The 20,846-nt window shown below is 44.3% G+C and overlaps 1 protein-coding gene across 5 annotated transcripts in view; it reads right to left on the bottom strand.

The window, feature by feature from the left end:
- Positions 1-20,846, bottom strand: part of cdkl5 (cyclin dependent kinase like 5) — a 145,316-nt gene that overhangs the window by 75,225 nt on the left and 49,245 nt on the right. For all 5 annotated transcript variants that reach the window (XR_010453042.1, XM_064952674.1, XM_064952677.1 and 2 more), the window contains exons 9-12: positions 20,596-20,785; positions 18,895-18,975; positions 15,528-15,694; positions 14,128-15,223 (exon numbers count right to left, since the gene is read on the bottom strand). Coding sequence is in view for 4 of the 5 variants with exons in the window: in XM_064952674.1 (XP_064808746.1) it covers positions 14,128-15,223; positions 15,528-15,694; positions 18,895-18,975; positions 20,596-20,785 (1,534 nt within the window). In the remaining variant the exon portion in view is untranslated. The remainder of the gene's footprint in view (positions 1-14,127; positions 15,224-15,527; positions 15,695-18,894; positions 18,976-20,595; positions 20,786-20,846) is intronic.

The raw sequence follows: 20,846 nt of genomic DNA, 5'->3' as shown, positions 1-20,846 counted from the left end.
GGGACTAGCTGGAGGTTCAGACTGCTATAGTAGAGGGAGAGAGGTAACAGAGAAAAGGGTGGGGGACTAGCTGGAGGTTCAGACTGCTTTAGTAGAGGGAGAGGTTACAGAGAAAAGGGTGGGGGACTAGCTGGAGGTTCAGACTGCTATAGTAGAGGGAGAGAGGTTACAGAGAAAAGGGTAGGGGACTAGCTGGAGGTTCAGACTGCTATAGTAGAGGGAGAGAGGTTACAGAGAAAAGGGTAGGGGACTAGCTGGAGGTTCAGACTGCTATAGTAGAGGGAGAGAGGTAACAGAGAAAAGGGTGGGGGACTAGCTGGAGGTTCAGACTGCTATAGTAGAGGGAGAGAGGTTACAGAGAAAAGGGTAGGGGACTAGCTGGAGGTTCAGATTTCCTGGAGTGGTACACTCCTGTAGCTTATCAACCAGCTAGTGATTAGAATTAGGTGCACTACATTAGGGTTGGAGAAAACCTAGAAGATGGTAACTCTCCAGGAGAGACCTGTATCAGATCATGCTGAATCTTGTGTCAAGTCTGTTGATTCCATCTTCTTCTGGTCATCGTCATTGTGGAACTCCAGCCCTCTCAAATCAAATCAAATTTTATTTGTCACATATGGTTAGCAGATGTTAATGCGAGTGTAGCGAAATGCTTGTGCTTCTAGTTCCGACAATGCAGTAATATCCAACGAGTAATCTAACCTAACAATTTCACAACAACTATCTTATACACACACAAGTGTAAAGGAATGAATAAGAATATGTACATAAAAAATATATGAATGAGTGATGGTAAAGAGTACAGTATATACATATGAGATGAGTATTGTAGGAAATGTAAACGTATAAAAGTGGCATTGTTTAAAGTGGCTAGTGATACATAACATCAAGATGGCAAGATGCTTTACCATCAAGCTCTATACCATCAATACCATCAAGATGGTATAGAGTACCGTATATACATATGAGATGAGTAATGTAGGGTATGTAAACATTATATAAAGTGGCATTGTTTAAAGTGTCTAGTGATTCATTTATTTAATTCATTTTTCCATTATTAAAGTGGCTGGAGTTGAGTCAGTGTGTTGGCAGCAGCCACTCAATGTTAGTGATGGTTGTTTAACAGTCTGATGACCTTGAGATAGAAGCTGTTTTTCAGCCTCTCGGCCCCTGCTTTGATGCACCTGTACTGACCTCGCCTTCTGGATGATAGCGGGGTGAACAGGCAGTGGCTCGGGTGGTTGATGTCCTTGATGATCTTTATGGCCTTCCTGTAACATCGGGTGGTGTAGGTGACCTGGAGGGCAGGTAGTTTGTCCCCGGTGATGCGTTGTGCAGACCTCACTACCCTCTGGAGAGCCTTACGGTTGTGGGCGGAGCAGTTGCCGTACCAGGCGGTGATACAGCACGACAGGATGCTCTCGATTGTGCATCTGTAAAAGTGTGTGAGTGTTTTTGGTGACAAGACGAATTTCTTCAGCCTCCTGAGGTTGAAGAGGCGCTGCTGCGCCTTCTTCACCACGCTGTCTGTGTGGGTGGACCAATTCAGTTTGTCCATGATGTATACGCCGAGGAACTTAAAACTTACTACCCTCTCCACTACTGTCCCGTCGATGTGGAAAGGGGGGTGCGCCCTCTGCTGTTTCCTGAAGTCCACGATCACCTCCTTTGTTTTGTTGACGTTGGGTGTGAGGTTATTTTCCTGACACCACACTCCGAGGGCCCTCACCTCCTACCTGTAGGCCGTCTCGTCATTGTTGGTAATCAAGCCTACCACTGTAGTCGTCTGCAAACTTGATGATTGAGTTGGAGGCGTGCATGGCCACGCAGTCATGGGTGAACAGGGAGTACAGGAGAGGGCTGAGAAAGCACCCTTGTGGGGCTCCAGTGTTGAGGATCAGCGGGATGGAGATGTTGTTACCTACCCTCACCACCTGGGAGTGGCCCGTTAGGAAGTCCAGGACCCAGTTGCACAGGACGGGGTCGAGACCCAGGATCCCGAGCTTGATGACGAGTTTGGAGGGTACGATGGTGTTAAATGCTGAGCTGTCATCGATGAACAGCATTCTCACATAGGTATTTCTCTTGTCCAGATCGGTTAGGGCAGTGTGCAGTGTGATTGCGATTGCGTCGTCTGTGGACCTGTTGGGGTGGTAAGCAAATTGGAGTTGGTCTAGGGTGTCAGGTAGGGTGGAGGTGAAAAGGTCCTTGACTAGTCTCTCAAAGCACTTCATGATGACGGAAGTGATGGGCGGTAGTCATTTAGCTCAGTTACCTTAGCTTTCTTGGGAACAGGAACAACACAGCAGACTGGGATAAGGATTGATTGAATATGTCCATAAACACACCAGCCAGATGGTCTGCGCATGCTCTGAGAACGCGGCTGGGGATGCCATCTGGTCCTGCAGCCTTGCGAGGGTTGACACGTTTAAATGTTTTGCTCATGTCGGCTGCAGTGAAGGAGAGCTCGCAGGTTTTGGTTGCGGGCCGTGTTAGTGGCACTGTTGTGTCCTCAAAGGGAGCAAAGAAGTTGTCTAGTCTGTCTGGGAGCAAGACATCCTGGTCTGCGACGGGGCTGGTTTTCCTTTTATAGTCCGTGATTGACTGTAGACCCTGCCACATACCTCTCATATCTGAGCCGTTGAATTGCGACTCTACTTTGTCTCTATACTGATGCTTAGCTTGTTTGATTGCCTTGCGGAGGGAATAGCTGCACTGTTTGTTTTCGGTCACCTTGCCCTGATTAGAAGCAGTTTTGAGTGAATACTGCCATCAATCCACGGTTTCTAGTTGGGGAAGGTTTTAATAGACACTGTGGGTACGACATCACCGATGCACTTGCTAATAAACCCGCTCACCGAATCAGTGTATTTATCAATGTTGTTGTTCGCCACAATGTGGAACGTATCCCAGTCCACTTGATCGAAGCAATCTTGAAGCGTGGAATCTGATTGGTCAGACCAGCGGTGAACAGACCTGAGCACGGAAGCTTCCTGTTTTAGTTTCTGTCTATAGGCAGGGAGCAACAAAATGGAGTCGTGGTCAGCATTTCCGAAAGGAGTGCGGGGGAGGGCCTTATATGCGTTGCAGAAGTTAGAATAACAATGACGTAGGGTTTTGCCAGCCCTGGTTGCACAATCAATATGCAGATAGAATTTAGGGAGCCTTGTTTTCAGATTAGCCTTGTTAAAATCCCCAGCTACAATAAATGCAGCCACGGGATATGTGGTTTCCAGTTTACATAGAGTCAAATGAAGTTCGTTCAGGGCCATCGATGTGTCTGCTTGGGGGGATATATGCGGCTGTGATTATAATCGAAGAGAATTCTCTAGGTAGATAATGCAGTCGACATTTGATTGTGAGGAATTCTAAGTCAGGTGAACAGAAGGACTTGAGTTCCTGTATGTTGTTATGATCACACCACGTCTCGTTAATCATACGGCATACACCCCTGCCCTTCTTCTTACCTATAAAGATATGATATTCTCTACTTACTTTTACTGGCGTTGTAACTGTATTGTCAAATGTGTTGGCGGATTACAGCTGGATATCCTTGATCTAGAAAATGTGGTAAAAATAAGTAATATCAGATCAAGACTAAAACAAAAAACGCTTTGTAAATTATAGACATTTAATCATAGGACTGGATGGTTTCAAATACTAGCGTTAATTAGCTAGCTAGCTAGTTGTTCTACTCATCAAGACCTTTTAAAATAGGAAGTCAACTCGACTGTTTATACCTAGCATTAGACAACTAGGTAGGAATCGTAGCTAAGACTTGAATGCCTCTCTGATTGATAACGTTAACTAGCTAGGTCAAAGCAATGTATAGCCAGATAATAGTATTTCTAGCTTAGTTATAAATAGCTAGCTAGCTAAATAACTGGCTAGGTAGCTAACATTATAACATTTAGGACATTCAGTACCAGTCAAAAGTTTGGATACATCTACTCATTCAAAGGTTTTTCTTTATTTTTTACTATTTTCTACATTGTAGAATAATAGTGAAGACATCAACACCATGAAATAACACATATGGAATCATGTAATAACCAAAAAAGTGTATGACAAATAAAAATATATTTTATATTTCAGATTCTTCAAAGTAGCCACACTTTGCCTTGATGACAGCTTTGCAAACTGTTTTTATACAAAAGATACAAAACAGTGTGCAAAGCTGTCGTCAAGGCAAAGGGTGGCTACTTTGAAGAATCTGAAATATAAAATATATTTTGATTTGTAATACACTTTTTTGGTTATTACATGATTCCATATGTGTTAATTCGTAGTTTTGATGTCTTTACTATTAGGTAGAAAACAGCAAAAAGAAAAGAAAAACCCTTGAACCAGTGGTTGTGTCCAAACTTTTGACTGGTACTCGAAATGTGTTACATTCCTAACCAATTGTGTTTCTTTGCGTTGTTTGTAACTTTAAATAAAAACGTATTTTGTACATAATGTTGCTGCTTATGACCAAAAATAACTTCTGGACTTCAGAACTGCGATTACTCACCACGGACTGGCAGAATCCTTTTTGTCCTTTAACGAGTCTGACGAGCCCAACGTGAATGATATACTGCTTTGCCGGGAACAGGCCTAGATCCCCGTCATTTGTGTGAAGAGAAGGCGGAGAAAAAGGGGCCAGAGGGCGGCTGTCTTCCGAGAATTAATAGGCGACTGAATAAACCCTAACTTCCTTCCATTCTGCTAGCAAACGTGCAATCTTTGTACAATAACATTGATGAGCTACATGGATTATTAAACTACCAACGGGACATTCAAAACTGTAAAATCTTATGCTTCACAGAGTCGTGGCTGAACGACAACATTATCAACATAGCTGGCTGGTAATACGCTGCACCGGCAGGACAGAACAGCGGCGTCTGGTAAGACAAGGTGTTGCGTACTATGTATTTTGTAAATAACAGCTGGTGCACGATACCTAAAGTTTCGCTCGCCTGAAGTATCTCATGATAAACTGTAGACCACACTATCTACCTAGAGAGTTTATCTGTATTTTTTGTAGCGGTCTACATGCCACCACAGACTGATGCTGCCACTTAGACCCGCAAATAATGAGATGTATTCCGCCAGAAGCAAACAGGAAGACACTCACCCAGTGGCGGCGCTCCTAGCAGCTGGGAACTTTAACGAAGGGAAACTTAAATCCGTTTGGCCAAATTTCTAATCAGCATATTAAATGTGCAACCAGAGGGAAAAATAACTGGACAACCTTTAGTCCACACACAGAGACGCATACAAAGCTCTACCTAGCCCTCCATTTGGCAAATCTGACCATAATTCTATCCTCCCGATTCCTGCTTACAAGCAAAAATTAAAGCAGGAAGCACCAGTGACTCGGTCATTAAAAAAGTGGTCAAATGAAGCAGATGTTAATCTACAGAACTGTTTTGCTACCACAGACTGGAATATGTTCCGGGATTCTTCCGATAGCATTGAGGAGTACACCACATCAGTCTTTGGGTTAATCAATAAGTGCATTGATGACATTCGTCAATAGGTACATCGGTGACATCGTCCCCACAGTGACCGTACGTACATACCCCAACCAGAAGCCATGGATTACAGGTAACATCTGCACTAAGCTAAAGGCTGGAGCTTCCACTTTCAAGGAGCGGGACTCTAACCGGGGAGCTTATAAGAAACCCTGCGATGCCCTCCGACGAACCATCAAACAGGCAAAGCATCAATACAGGACTAAGATTGAATCATACTACACCGGGTCTGATGTTCGAAGGATCTGGCAAGGCTTGCAAACCATTACAGACCACAATGGGAAGCACAGCCTAGAGCTGCCAGGTGACACAAGCCTACCAGATGAGCTAAACTATTTCTATGCTCGATTCGAGGCAAATAACACTGAAACATGCATGAGAGCACCAGCTGTTCTGGGAAAAGACTGGGTGATCACGCTCTCCACAGCCGATATGACCTTTAAACAGGTCAACATTCACAAGGCCGCAGGGCCAGACGGATAACCAGGACGTGTACTGCGAGCATGCGCTGACCAACTGGCATGTGTCTTCAATTACATTTTCAACCTGTCCCTGACTGAGTCTATAATACCAACATGTTTCAGGCAGACCACGATAGTCCCTGTGCCGAAGAACACTAAGGTAACCTGCCTAAATGACTACCGACCCGTGGCCATTAAGTGCTTTGAAAGGCTGGAAATGGCTCACATCAACACGATTAACCCTAGACCTACTCCAATTTGCATACCGCCCCAACAGATCCACAGATGATGCAATCTCTACTGCACTCAAAACTGCCCTTTCCCACCTGTACAAAAGGAACACCTATGTGAGAATGCTTGAGCTAAGCACCCTGGGACTTAACACCTCCCTCTCCAACTGGATCATGGACTTCCTGACGGGTTTCCCCCAGGTGGTAAGGGTAGGGAACAACACATCCGCCTCGCTGATAATCAACACTGGGCCCTGCAGGGGAGCGTGCTCAGTCTCCTCCTGTACTCCCTGTTCACTCATGACTGCATGGCCAGGCACGACTCAAACACCATCATCAAGTCTGTTGATGACAACAGTGGTCGGCCTGATCACCGACAATGATGAGACAGCCTATAAGGAGGTCAGAGACCTGGTCGTGTGTTGCCAACAAGACAACAACCTCTCCCTCAATGTGATCAAGAGAAAGGAGATGATTGTGGACTACAGGACAAAGAGGACCAAGCACGCCCCCATGTAGTGGAATAGGTTGAGAGCTTCACATCACCAACAAACTAACATGGTCCAAACACACTAAGACAGTTGTCAAGAGGGCATGACAAAACCTATTCCCCCTCAGGAGACTGAAAAGATTTGTCATGGATCCTCAGATCCTCAAAAGGTTCTACAGCTGCAACATCGAGAGCATCCTGACAGGTTGCATCACTGCCTGGTATGGCAACTGCTTGGCCTCCGACCACAAGTCACTACAGAGAGTAGTGCGTACGGCCCAGTACATCACTGGGGCCAAGCCTACTGCCATCCAGGACCTCTGAATGGTGTCCAGGTGTCAGAGGAAGGCCATAAAAATTGTCAAAGACTCCAGTCACCCTAGTCATAGACTGTTCTCTCTGCTATCACACGGCAAGCGGTACCGGAGCGCCAAGTCGAGGTCCAAAGGGCTTCTTAACAGCTTCTACCCCCAAGCCATAAGACTGCTGAACAGCTGGGCTACCCAGACCCCTCTTTTACGTTGCTGCTCTCTGTTTATAATATATGCATAGTCACTTTAACTCTACCTACTGTTAAGGGATTTTTTATCAATAATGACTAATTATGTATACATTTCAATCAGGACTGACTAATCAGAATACTATTATGTTACTGTATAGATGTATGAATTTTGTACATATTACCTCAATTGTACATATTACCTCAATTACCTCGACTCACCGGTGCCACCGCACATTGACTCTGTACCGGTACCTCCTGTATATGACCTTGCTTGTTATTTTACTGCTGCTGTTTAATTATTTGTTACTTTTATTTTCTATTTATCTATTTTTACTTAATACTTATTTCTACTTAACTTCTTAAAGCATCAATGATTAAGGGCTTGTAAGTAAACATTTCACTGTAAGGTCTACACTTGTATTCGGCGCATGTGACAAATACAATTTGATTTGATCTGGTGATTCGGAAACATAATGTTAACTTTCACTGCTATGCGGATGACACAGCTGTAGATTCCGATGAAACATTGTGAAGCATCATTTTTCCTATCCTGGAAGCCTGTGTTTCAGACATAATGAAGTGGACGGTGGCAAATACTTTTAAACTCAGACAAAACAGAGATGCTTGTTCTAGGTCCCAAGAAACAAAGAGATCTGCTGTTGGATCTGACAATTCATCTTGATGGTTGTACAGTCGTCTCAAATATAACTGAAGGAACTTGCTGTTACTCAATCATGGACACCCTTACTGACGGTTGTGGCTGCTTTGAGTGATGTATTGTTGTCTCTACCTTCTTGCCCTTTGTGCTGTTGTCTGTGCCCAATAAAGTTTGTACCATGTTGTGCTGCTACCATGTTGTGTTGCTACCATGCTCTGTTGTCATGTGTTGCTGCCTTGCTATGTTGTTGTCTTAGGTCTCTCTTTATGTAGTGTTGTTTCTCTCTTGTCGTGATGTGTGTTTTATCCTATATTTTTAATTTATTTATATTTTTAATCCCAGCCCCAATCCACACAGGAGGCCTTTTGCCTTTTGGTAGGCCGTCATTGTAAATAACAATTTGTTCTTAACTGATTTGCGTAGTTAAACAAAGGTTAGGGAAAAAAAGAAGAAAAAAATAATTTACAAATATTATTTTTTACAAACATATCAATAATGTTTCAAGGCCAGTTTAATTCCATCTCCGTAAAATTGCAAAAAATGCAGAAACTTTCTGTCCAAAAATGAAAAGTTCATCCATGCTTCTGTCACTTCTACATTAGACTACTGCAATGCTCTACTTTCCGGCTACCCGGATAAAGCACTAAATAAACCTTAGTTAGTGCTAAACACGATTGCTAGAATCTTGACTAGAACGAAAATATTTGATCATATTACTCCAGTGCTAGCCTCTCTACACTGGCTTCCTGTTAAGTCTAGGGCTGATTTCAAGGTTTTACAACTAACCTACAAAGCATAACATGGGCTTGCTCCTACCTATCTCTCCGATTTGGTCCTGCTGTACATACAGTTGAAGTCGGAAGTTTACATACACCTTAGTCAAATACTAGTAAAATTTCCATCTTAGGTCAGTTAGGACCACCACTTTATTTTAAGAATATGATATGTCAGAATAATATTAGAGAGAATTATTTATTTCAGCTTTTATTTCTCTCATCACATTCCCAGTGGGTCAGAAGTTTACACACACTCAATTAGTATTTGGTTGCATTGCCTTTAAATTGTTTAACTTGGGTCAAACATTTCAGGTAGCCTTCCACAAGCTCACCACCATAAATTGGGTGAATTTTGGCCCGTTCCTCCTGACTAAGCTGGTGTAACTGAGTCAGGTTTGTAGGCCTCCTTGCTCGCACATGCTTTTTCAGTTCTGCCCACAAATGTTCTATAGGATTGAGCTCAGGGCTTGTGATGGCCACTCCAATGCCTTTACTTTGTTGTCCTTAAGCCATTTTGCCACAACTTTGGAAGTATGGGGTCATTGTCCATTTGGAAGACCCATTTGCAACCATGTTTAACTTCCTGACTGATGTCTTGAGATGTTACTTCAATATATCCACGTAATATTCCTACCTCATGATGTCATCTATTTTGAAGTGCACCAGTCTCTCCTGCATCAAAGCACCCCACAACATGATGCTGCCAACCCCGTACTTCACAGTTGGGTGGCAGTGTAGCCTAGTGGTTAGAGCATTGGACTAGTAAAGGTTGCAAGTTCAAATCCCCGAGCTGACAAGGTACAAAATCTGTCGTTCTGCCCCTGAACAGGCAGTTAACCCACTGTTCCTAGGCCGTCATTGAAAATAAGAATTTGTTCTTAACTGACTTGCCTAGTAAAATAAAGGTAAAATTTAAAAATAAAAAAAATTGGCAGGGTGTTCTTCGGCTTGCAAGCCTCCCCCTTTTTTCACCAAACATAACGATGGTCATTATGGCCAAACAGTTCTATTTTTGTTTCATCAGACCAGAGGACATTTCTCCAAAAAGTACGATCTTTGTCCCCATGTGCAGTCGCAAACCGTAGTTTGGCTTTTTTATGGCGGTTTTGGAGCAGTGGCTTCTTCCTTGCTGAGCAGTCTTTCAGGTTATGTCGATATAGGACTCGTTTTACTGTGGATATAGATACTTATGTACCTGTTCCTCCAGCATCTTCACAAGGTCCTTTGCTGTTGTACTGGGATTGATTTGCACTTTTCGCACCAAAGTACATTCATCTCTAGGAGACAGAACGCATTTCCTTCCTGAGTGGTATGACGGCTGCATGGTCCCATGGTGTTTATACTTGCGTACTATTGTTTGTACAGATGAACGTACCTTCAGGTGTTTGCAAATTGCTCCCAAGGATGAACCAGACTTGTGGTGGTCTACAATTATTTTTCTGAGGCCTTGGCTGATTTCTGTTGATTTTCCCATGATGTCAAGCAAAGAGGCACTGAGTTTGAAGGTATGACTTGAAATACATCCACAGGTACACCTCTAATTGACTCAAATGATGCCAATTAGCCTATCAGAAGCTTCTAAAAAGCCATTACATCATTTTCTGGAATTTTCCAAGCTGTTTAAAGGCACAGTCAACTTAGTGTATGTAAACTTCTGACCCACTGGAATTGTGATACGGTGAATTATAAGTGAAATCATCTGTCTGTAAACAACTGTTGGAAAAATTACTTGAGTCATGCACAAAGTAGATGTCCTAACCGACTTGCCAAAACTATAGTTTGTCAACTTCTCTAGGATAGGGGGCAGCATTTGGAATTTTGGATGAAAAGCATGCCCAAATTCAACTTCCTGCTACTCATCCCCAGAAAACAAGATATGCATATTATTAGTAGATATGGATAGAAATCACTTTAGTTCCTAAAACTGTTTGAATCATGTCGGTGAGTATAACAGAACTTATGTAGCAGGCGAAACCCCGAGGACAAACCATTCAGATTTTGTTTTGATTTGAGGTCACTCTCTTTTCAATGAGATTTCATTGGGAATCCAGATTTCTAAGGGACTTGCTTGCAGTTCCTACCACTTCCACTGGATGTCACCAGTCTTTAGAAATTGGTTGAGGTTATTCCTTTGTGTAATGAAGCAGTACGGCCATCTTGAACGAGGGTCACTTCATGTGTACTATTTGATAGAGGCGCATGACCAGAAAGCATGCTTCAGTTTGTTTTCTTCCTATATTGAACACAGATCATCCTGTCTTCAATTTGATTCATTATTTACTTTAAGTTTAAGTTGTATTACAAAAGTAGTTTGAAATGTTTTGGCAAAGATTCCAGGTAACTTTTGAGATATTTTGTAGTCACGTTGCGCAAGGTGGAACCGGTGTTTTTCTGGATCAAACGTGCCAGATAAATGGACATTTTGGATATATATGGACGTAATTAATCGAACAAAAGGACCATTTGTGATGTTTATGGGACATATTGGAGTGCCAACAGAAGAAGCTCTTCAAAGGTAAGGCATGATTTATATTTTTATTTCTGCGTTTTGTGACGCGCCTGCAGTGTAGAAATATGTTTTCTCTTTTGTTTATGGAAGTGCTATCCTCAGATAATAGCATTGTTTGCTTTCGCCGAAAAGCCTTTTTGAAATCTGACATGTTGGCTGGATTCACAACACGTGTAGCTTTAATTTGGTATCTTAAATGTGTGATTTCATGAAAGTTAGATTTTTATAGGAATTTATTTGAATTTGGCGCTCTGCATTTTCTCTGGCTTTTGGCCAAGTGGGACGCTACCTCTTAAATGGGCAGTGTACTATTTTTAGATGTAAAAACAAAAATGAATGCAATTAATCCAATGGAAACAGCTTCATAATAACCAAAGGTGGCCGGAGGTAGCGGTTAGAGCTTTGGGCCAGTAACCGAAAGGTCCATGAGCCGACAAGGTGAAGAATCTGGCGATGTGCTAGACTGAGTCACTGGCTTACTGGTACTCTTCCTTAGGAGGGGTGAGTCACTTGAGTAGGTTGAGTCAGACATGATCTTTCTGTCTGGTTTTGCGCCCCCTCGGGCTAGTGCGGTGGAGGAGATCTTCGTGGGATATACTCAGCCTTGAGCAAGGCACATAACCCTGATTGCTCCAGCATTGCCGTTACTATAGGCAGACCCTGGCTGTGACCACACTCTTCGAGGGAGTTTGGGATATGAAAAAAACAACAAAAAAAACAATTCACAGATTCACATGTGTGAAATAGGCAATAAGTATCGACCAAATTATTTGTATTTATTTATTATAAATACAGCCTGTTAATATCTGAATATAGAGAGGAAGCATGGTAACCTATAGGTCCTGTAGAGAGGAAGCATGGTAAACTATAGGTCCTGTAGAGAGGAAGCATGGTAACCTATAGGTCCTGCAGAGAGGAAGCATGGTAACCTATAGGCCCTGTAGAGAGGAAGCATGGTAACCTATAGGTCCTGTAGAGAGGAAGCATGGTAACCCATAGGTCCTGTCTGAACCCAATATAGTCTGTTAATATCTGAATATAGAGAGGAAGCATGGTAACCTATAGGCCCTGTAGAGAGGAAGCATGGTAACCTATAGGCCCTGTAGAGAGGAAGCATGGTAACCTATAGGCCCTGTAGAGAGGAAGCATGGTAACCTATAGGCCTTGTAGAGAGGAAGCATGGTAACCTATAGGCCCTGTAGAGAGGAAGCATGGTAACCTATAGGCCCTGTAGAGAGGAAGCATGGTAACCTATAGGTCCTGTAGAGAGGAAGCATGGTAAGCTACAGGCCCTGTAGAGAGGAAGCATGGTAACCTATAGGCCCTGTAGAGAGGAAGCATGGTAACCTATAGGCCCTGTAGAGAGGAAGATGGTAATCTATAGGTCCTGTAGAGAGGAAGCATGGTAACCTATAGGTCCTGTAGAGAGGAAGCATGGTAACCTATAGGCCCTGTAGAGAGGAAGCATGGTAACCTATAGGTCCTGTAAAGAGGAAGCATGGTAACCTATAGGTCCTGTAGAGAGGAAGCATGGTAACCTATAGGTCATGTAGAGAGGAAGCATGGTAACCTATAGGCCCTGTAGAGAGGAAGCATGGTAACCTATAGGTCCTGCATGACCCCGCATTAAAAACTACACCATATCCAGTCCAGTAGAAATCCTGTTTTGCCCATTTTCTGAGACCCTGTCATAGCCTACAAATAGGACCCAGAGTTTTACCTGACCTGGACATGAGATGAGGAAAAACTCCAAGCCCCAGAAAAGACACGTACACATTTTGCCAGACCACATTTGAACCTGTGCTGCCACTTCTGCTTAAAAATACTATAACTTCTAAATGTCTCAAGAGAATAGTGTGATTTGCTTACCCCATCATAACCCCATTGTTTATAACAGGAACATAAACCATGTATAGATTCAAAATATGTTAAAAAGCTGCCAACTATCTTGTTCATTTTCCATCTGGTTTATGTATTATGCTAGGTCAAATGTAAGGTTAAGGAGAGGTTTCGAGGACACAGATTATACCCTAGTCCTTTTCCATTGATTTTGCTTTTAGTCCAGGACTAGACTTAATCTGTGTCAGGGGAAAACCTCCCCATAAAAGGAGTGGAATGGGATGATGTCTTACGGGAATAAACACAACCAAGTAACATAACCAAGTACATTAATGGGGAAAACCTCTTTAAAGAGTATGTATTAGACTGTTTGAGAGAAGGTTTGAATCCTAATCAACCCATCCAATGTGAATACATATGTTGTTGAAGAACAGTAGATCAGTAAAGCCACAGTACTCTTGCAGTAGTCAAGCTGATTATTTCTTTAGAGTCATAAGAAACACGGTTCTGAAGTGTCTGTCCTAAATCTAGGAGATATAAAAAAAATACCTTCAGGTCATAGAGCAAAACAGGGAACAGCATCGTGAGAGTCTCCCCTTCCCATATAGTGGTCAATAGTTGGTAGGGCAAACCGTTCGTACGCTACAGATGTTTTCGTACAAACACTGCTCTAACTCTGCCACCTTTCACCGCAGAAACTGCCACCTTTCACCGCGGAACTGCGACATCGGAGGATTGAAACGCATCCAATGCTAAACTGATATCTCTTACTTAAACTGCCAGATTTTTTTGCGATGTAACTTAGATTGACGCACCGGTGCGTCAATTGACTCTAAGGGGTTGTGCTGAAAAGCCTTGTCAGTGCATAGGTCAAATGAGCTTTTGAAATTCTTGTCTTTTTCTGCTTCAGACAAAAGCTGATATTTCACTTAAATGTACAGTATCAGCTTAGACAACACTGCAACAGGAACACCAACAAGCGACAGTGCTATAGGAGTCTGGTAGTGTGTTTGGGTGTTTGGTATTGGACTGACCCTGGTGATGTCGTCCTCCCTGCTGACCCCCCAGTGTGTTGTGGCAGGGTAAGGTTTAGGTGACTGTTATAGTTAGTGTTAGGTGTAGCTAGGTGTTGAGTATTGGACTGACCCTGGTGATGTCCTCTGTAGAAGATCCTCCAGGGTGCCTGGGCAGGGTGCGGTGCTGCAGCTGGGGGGAGAGTAGCTGGAGGCTGGAGGCTCTGGTGGACATCCCCTGTCCCACCGCCAGCCCCCCCTCACTACCCCCCCCGTGGGTCCTCTGACGCTCCCGCCGCACGTACATGGAGTGGCGGTGAGGTCTATGCTGGGAGGAGAAGGGGGATGTGTAGCCCAGGCCGTAGGGGAAGGCCTCATGAGGGGTGGACAGGGAGTGACCATGGCTTCCACCTCCTCCCCCTCCCGGGTCTCCTCCCTCAGGGGACTTGGCTTCCTCAGAGCTCTTGTGTCGTGAGGAGGTGCGTCGGGATGAGGAGTCTAGCGTATTGCTCTCTCTCTCCGAGCGCCGGCCTGCAGGGCTGTGACGATGATGACCGGTCACCGGGCTGCCAGGAGCGTTGAGGTCCAGACAGGAAGTAGGGAAGTAGCGTGATGGAGGTTCGTCACCATGGATACGTGGGTCGCTAAGGTTCCCTACTGACTTGGCGTCGTTGAGGGCCCCGTGGCTCTTAGAAAGGTTTATATAGGAGCCTCCTGCTAACCCTAACCCTCCTGCAGACTTAGAGGACCCATGCTCCCCCATGTAGCTGTGGCGGTCTCGGTCTCTGGCTCTGTGTTTGTCTCCAGACATCAGGGTGCTGGTCTTTCCCTCTACGAAGCTATGGCGGTTCTGCTGAGAGCGGCTGTTGGACTTGAGGTACTTGGCTCCCGGCCCATCTGAGGCCTTGGCTCCGGAGGTGAAGTCAAAGTCTTTGTTCTTGGTCTCTTTGGGGCTGAGGAGGTGGGGTAGGTTGCTCTTGGTCTCCTTGGGGCTGAGGAGGTGGGGCAGGTTGTTGTTGGCTAGGTCCTTGGAGCAGGAGGCTGAACGATTCAGGAGCTGGGGGGGCGGGGCATAGGTCTTGGGGTGGAGGGTGGGGCTCAAGCTGTTGCCATTCAGGAAGTTGTCATTGCTAGGGTGATTGCTAGGTTGGAGGTCTTCGTGACGGGGCAGGCTGGAACAGTCTCTACTAGCTGAGCGGTGGTGGTCTGAACCCTTAACACCATGACTCCTGACCAGGAGAGAAATAGAGAGGGCTTTCATATTCATATTTGTTTCCTTCTATTCAGCTAGATATGACAAATCATTGATGTTCCCAACATATTGAGAATGGCAGCGTAGTAAATGTTCCCAACATATTGAGAATGGCAAAGTACTGAATGTTCCCCAACATATTGAGAATGGCAGAGAAGTGAATGTCCCCCACATATTGAGAATGGCAGAGTAGTAAATGTTCAAGACATATTGAGAATGGCATAGTAGTATATACTATACTGCTCCTTTTCCAGCTCCCTGCCTGTAATACTGTTGGCTACCTGGTGGGGGCGCTGTTGTCCGTGTGATGAGGCTTCCTCTTAGAGGAGCGGACTGGTGTGGGTGTAGAAGGTCCAGGTCGCTCCACCGGTCGCGGTGTCTGGAAGGCATGATGGTCCAAACTCTGCTCCGTTAGAAACCGCTCTGTAGGACTCAACAGCAGCAGGTTCTGCACACACACACCCACACACACAGTGTCAACATGTCTTCAACAAGCTCCCCTCTCAGTCCTCACTAGTATGCAGTGTGAGTCATCATGATAATCATCAACATCAGACTGGAATAGACCAGCTTCACCCTCTATATTAATAATATTCAGGGAAATGAAAAGCTCCAACTTCATTGGTTTTAATTGAGCTGGCTATGTGAGTCACTAAGGAGAGATGTTTTGCCCAAAAAGCTCCTTGGACATGGTGGTGTTTTTCTCCCTGTCCACCTGATGAAATGAAAGTGAAGGATCTCCAGTCTCAGAGGAGAGGTTAGGCCCAATAGAGAAGAGAGGAGCTCCGACAACACCACACGGCTGAGGAGCAGTTAGAAGAGACCTGTGATGTCACTATTACATGTTATGTCACTGAATATATCCACACTAAATATTTTAATATGGCACTATACTCCAGCATTTTGTCTATGAGATCAAATGTTTCATAAAAGGTCATTTGCGGATAGATGATTAGTAAGACATTGTTTAAGCAGTCAGGGGTAGGATGAAGTAGTCAGCGGTAGGATGCAGTAGTCAGTAGAAGGATGCAGTAGTCAGTAGAAGGATGCAGTAGTCAGTAGAAGGATGCAGTAGTCAGTAGAAGGATGCAGTAGTAAGCGGTAGGATGCAGTAGTTAGCAGTAGGATGCAGTAGTCAGTAGAAGGATGCAGTAGTCAGTAGAAGGATGCAGTAGTAAGCGGTAGGATGCAGTAGTTAGCAGTAGGATGCAGTAGTCAGTAGAAGGATGCAGTAGTCAGTAGAAGGATGCAGTAGTCAGTAGAAGGATGCAGTAGTCAGTAGAAGGATGCAGTAGTCAGTAGAAGGATGCAGTAGTAAGCGGTAGGATGCAGTAGTTAGCAGTAGGATGCAGTAGTCAGTAGAAAAATGCAGTAGTCAGTAGAAGGATGCAGTAGTCAGTAGAAGGATGCAGTAGTCAGTAGAAGGATGCAGTAGTCAGTAGTAGGTTGCAGTAGTTAGGGGTAGGATGCAGTAGTATGCGGTAGGATGCAGTAGTTAGCGGTAGGATGCAGTAATTAGGGGTAGGATGCAGTAGTTAGCGTTAGGATGCAGTAATTAGGGGTAGGATGCAGTAGTTAGCGGTAGCTACAGATCACAGTCTGTTTACAGCTACAGATCAGTCTGTTTACAGCTACAGATCACAGTCTGTTTACAGCTACAGATCACAGTCTGTTTACAGCTACAGATCACAGTCTGTTTACAGCTACAGATCACAGTCTGTTTACACCTACAGATCACAGTCTGTTTACACCTACAGATCACAGTCTGTTTACACCTACAGATCACAGTCTGTTTACACCTACAGATCACAGTCTGTTTACACCTACAGATCACAGTCTGTTTACAGCTACAGATATCAGTCTGTTTACAGCTACAGATCAGTCTGTTTACACCTACAGATCACAGTCTGTTTACACCTACAGATAGGGAAAACAGAGAGAAGCAACAGTAGAGCTGGAGCTGAGACCCAGACAGATGCACACAGAGATGGACGGCATTGATGCACACCTATTTACATGCAGTAGAATAAAATACCATACTTTACAGATACATTACAATACAGATACAATACAATACAGATACATTACATATTATTGGGTTCTGAGAATATGAAATGTTACTTATTCATGTCACTGAAGGAGTGCTAAGGTTGAGGGTCTACACCAGCAGTTAAGGGTAATAGGAGGAAGGTATATAGTGTGTGCAACTAAGCTTGGAATGTGTTGAGTACAGGGAAGAGATTGTGGCAGGCATTGATAAGGGGAGACGGGTGGAAATCCTAAAAACTAACAATGTCTCTGAGGGAGAGAGGGTAATGTATAACATTTACATTGTCAGGACATGTTATTGTTAGCCATCAGGGATCCTCTGGTAGGAGAAGAGACACAGTCTGGTATTAATAACCATGACAGCCTTCAGTTGGGGAGGAGTGAGCACTTTAGGGCAGAGGTAAGGTAAAATGAAGTGAGGAAGATCAGATATCACTAAGGTTCTGTCTAGCAACAGGGATGCATTGGCTGTTCGGTTGTGGAGGAGACTCAGCATAGGAGAAAGGGTTAAATATCAGCGCTTGTGTGAAATGTTTTTTTGACTGAATACAGCTGTGTCGACCCTTTGGGAATAATTAAACTTGGTTAAGCTTCTCTAGTGTCCGTGAGTTATTTAATCTGAAAAATGTGAACCTAACAATATACATTACAGATACATTACATTAGACACATTACATTACAGATACATGACAATAACAGATACATTACATTAGATACATGACATTACATTACAGATACATGACATTACATTACAGATACATGACATGACAGATACATGACATTACAGATACATAACATTAGATACATGACATTACATTACAGATACATGGCATTACATTACAGATACATGACATGACATTACAGATACATAACATCACAGATACATTAAATACATTAAAGATACCTGACATAACATTACAGATACATGACATTACAGATACATAACATCACAGATACATTAAATACATTAAAGATACCTGACATAACATTACAGATACATGACATCACAGATACATGACATTACAGATACATTAAATACATTACAGATACATGACATAACATTACAGATACATGACATAACATTACAGATACATGACATAACATTACAGATACATGACATTACAGATACATGACATTACAGATACATGACATTACAGATACATTAAATACATTAAAGATACCTGACATAACATTACAGATACATGACATTACAGATACATAACATCACAGATACATTAAATACATTAAAGATACCTGACATAACATTACAGATACATGACATCACAGATACATGACATTACAGATACATGCCATTACAGATACATGACATCACAGATACATGACATTACAGATACATGACATTACAGATACATGACATTACAGATACATGACATTACAGATACATGACATTACAGATACATTAAAGATACCTGACATAACATTACAGATACATGACATTACAGATACATTACAGATACATTAGAGGCATGTGTTTTAATGGAATGGAGAGTCATACCCTACTTTCAGTGTGAATCAGCATAACCCTAAACCTAACCCCAGTAGCATCCCTGACCTTTAACTCCTGACCTCTGACATTACCTTCATGAGGTCCAGCAGGGCTCCACTGATGAACCCCAGGTACTTCCTCTCCAGGGTGGTGGGGTGGTTCACTGCTGGGAACTGAAAAGCACACAACAAATAGCATGGTTTGCGTGTCATGCCTCTACCACCATCAGCAGCCAGTCAGCCAGCCAGCCCGTCAGCCAGCCAGCCCGTCAACCAGTCTGTCAGCCAGCTAGTCAACCAGCGAGTCAGTCAGTCTTCCCGTCAACCAGCCTGTCGCCAGTCAGTCAACCAGCCGGTCATTCAAAAACATTACATTTACATTTAAGTCATTTAGCAGACGCTCTTATCCAGAGCGACTTACAAATTGGGCCAGCTAGCCAGCCAGCTAGCAAGACAACCACCCAGTTAGCAAGTCAACAAGCCAGTCAGTCAACAAGCCAGCCAACCAGCTAGCCAGCCAGCCAGCAAGTCAACCACCCAGTCAGTCAACAAGCCAGCTAGCCAGGCGGTCGGTCAACCAGTCAGTCAACCAGCCAGTCATTCAAAAAGCCAGCCAGCCAACCAGCTAGCCAGCCAGCTAGCAAGACAACCACCCAGTTAGCAAGTCAGCAAGCCAGTCAGTCAACAAGCTAGCCAGCCAGCCAGCAAGTCAACCACCCAGTCAGTCAACAAGCCAGCTAGCCAGCCGGTCGGTCAACCAGCCAGTCAACCAGCTAGTCAGCCAACCAGTCTGTCAGTCATCCAGACAGCCAGTCAGTCAGTAATGCCAGTCAGCCAGCCAGTCAGCAAGTCAACCAGCCATACAGCGAGTCAACCAGCCAGTCAATCAACCAGCCAAACAGTCAACCAGCCAGCCAACCCGCCAACCAGTCAGTCAACCAGCCAGCCAGCCAGTCTGTACACAAGCGAGTCAGCCAGCCAACCAGCAAGTTAGCAAGTCAATCAGCCAGTCAGTCAACAAGCCAGCCAGTCGGTCAGTCAACATGCCAGTCAACCAGCAAGTCAGCCAACCAGTCTGTCAGTCATCCAGCCAGCCAGTCAGTCAACAAGCCAGCCGGTTGGTCAACCAGCCAGTCAACCAAATAGTCAGCCAACCAGTCTGTCAGTCATCCAGCCAGCCAGTCAGTCAACAAGCCAGCTAGCCAGCCGGTTGGTCAACCAGCCAGTCAACCAGCTAGTCAGCCAAACAGTCTGTCAATCATCCAGCCAGCCAGTAATGCCAGTCAGCCAGCAAGTCAACCGGCCAGTCAGCGAGTCAACCAGCCAGTCAGCGAGTCAACCAGACAGCCAACCCGCCAGTCTGTACACAAGCCAGTCAGCTAGCCAACTAGCAAGCCAGCTATCCAGTAAGCTAGCCAGCCAACCAGTCAGTAACGTCAGCCAGTCAGTAACGCCAACAAGTAACACCAGACAGAAACACCAGTCAGTAACACCAGCCAGGCAACCGGCAAGTCAGTAATGATCTGAACCACTCTTCAAGGCAGAATGGAGATAAATGACCTGTCACTGTGATCCAATCAGTCATGCCACAGCTAGCAAGAGAGAGAGGGAGAGGACGGAAAAAGAGATGGAGAGAGAGAATACTGAAATAAGACCAGAGATGGAGAGATGGAGTGAGTTGGAAAGAACAGGAAGAAGAGAAGAATAAGAGAGCATGTGAGGGGGAGTGAGGGGAAGAGAGGTGGACAGATAGAGAGAGTACTGAGAGCAGAGACAGTTTCCAGCCTGTCCTACCCTTAGCCCGTGGAATCGAGGGTTATTGTAGAAGAGTTTCATCTGTTCAGTAGGCAGTGGTCCCAGGACCTTCTGGATGATGAAGAGCTGATCTATCTCACTCTCTCCTGGGAACAACGGCTGGCCATCACTCAGTTCACCCAGGATACAGCCTACTGACCACATGTCAACTGCCTTACCATACGGAGCCCTGGGGGAAGAGGGGAGAGAGGGTGTTGGTCATTATAATTGTATGGTTCATGTCTGCAGTA

This window comes from Oncorhynchus masou, chromosome 31 (assembly GCF_036934945.1).
Source record: "Oncorhynchus masou masou isolate Uvic2021 chromosome 31, UVic_Omas_1.1, whole genome shotgun sequence".
NCBI classification, from domain to species: Eukaryota; Metazoa; Chordata; class Actinopteri; order Salmoniformes; family Salmonidae; genus Oncorhynchus; species Oncorhynchus masou.
The sequence above is the reverse complement of the archived record's forward strand: the minus strand, read 5'-3'. Positions and strand labels throughout refer to the sequence as shown.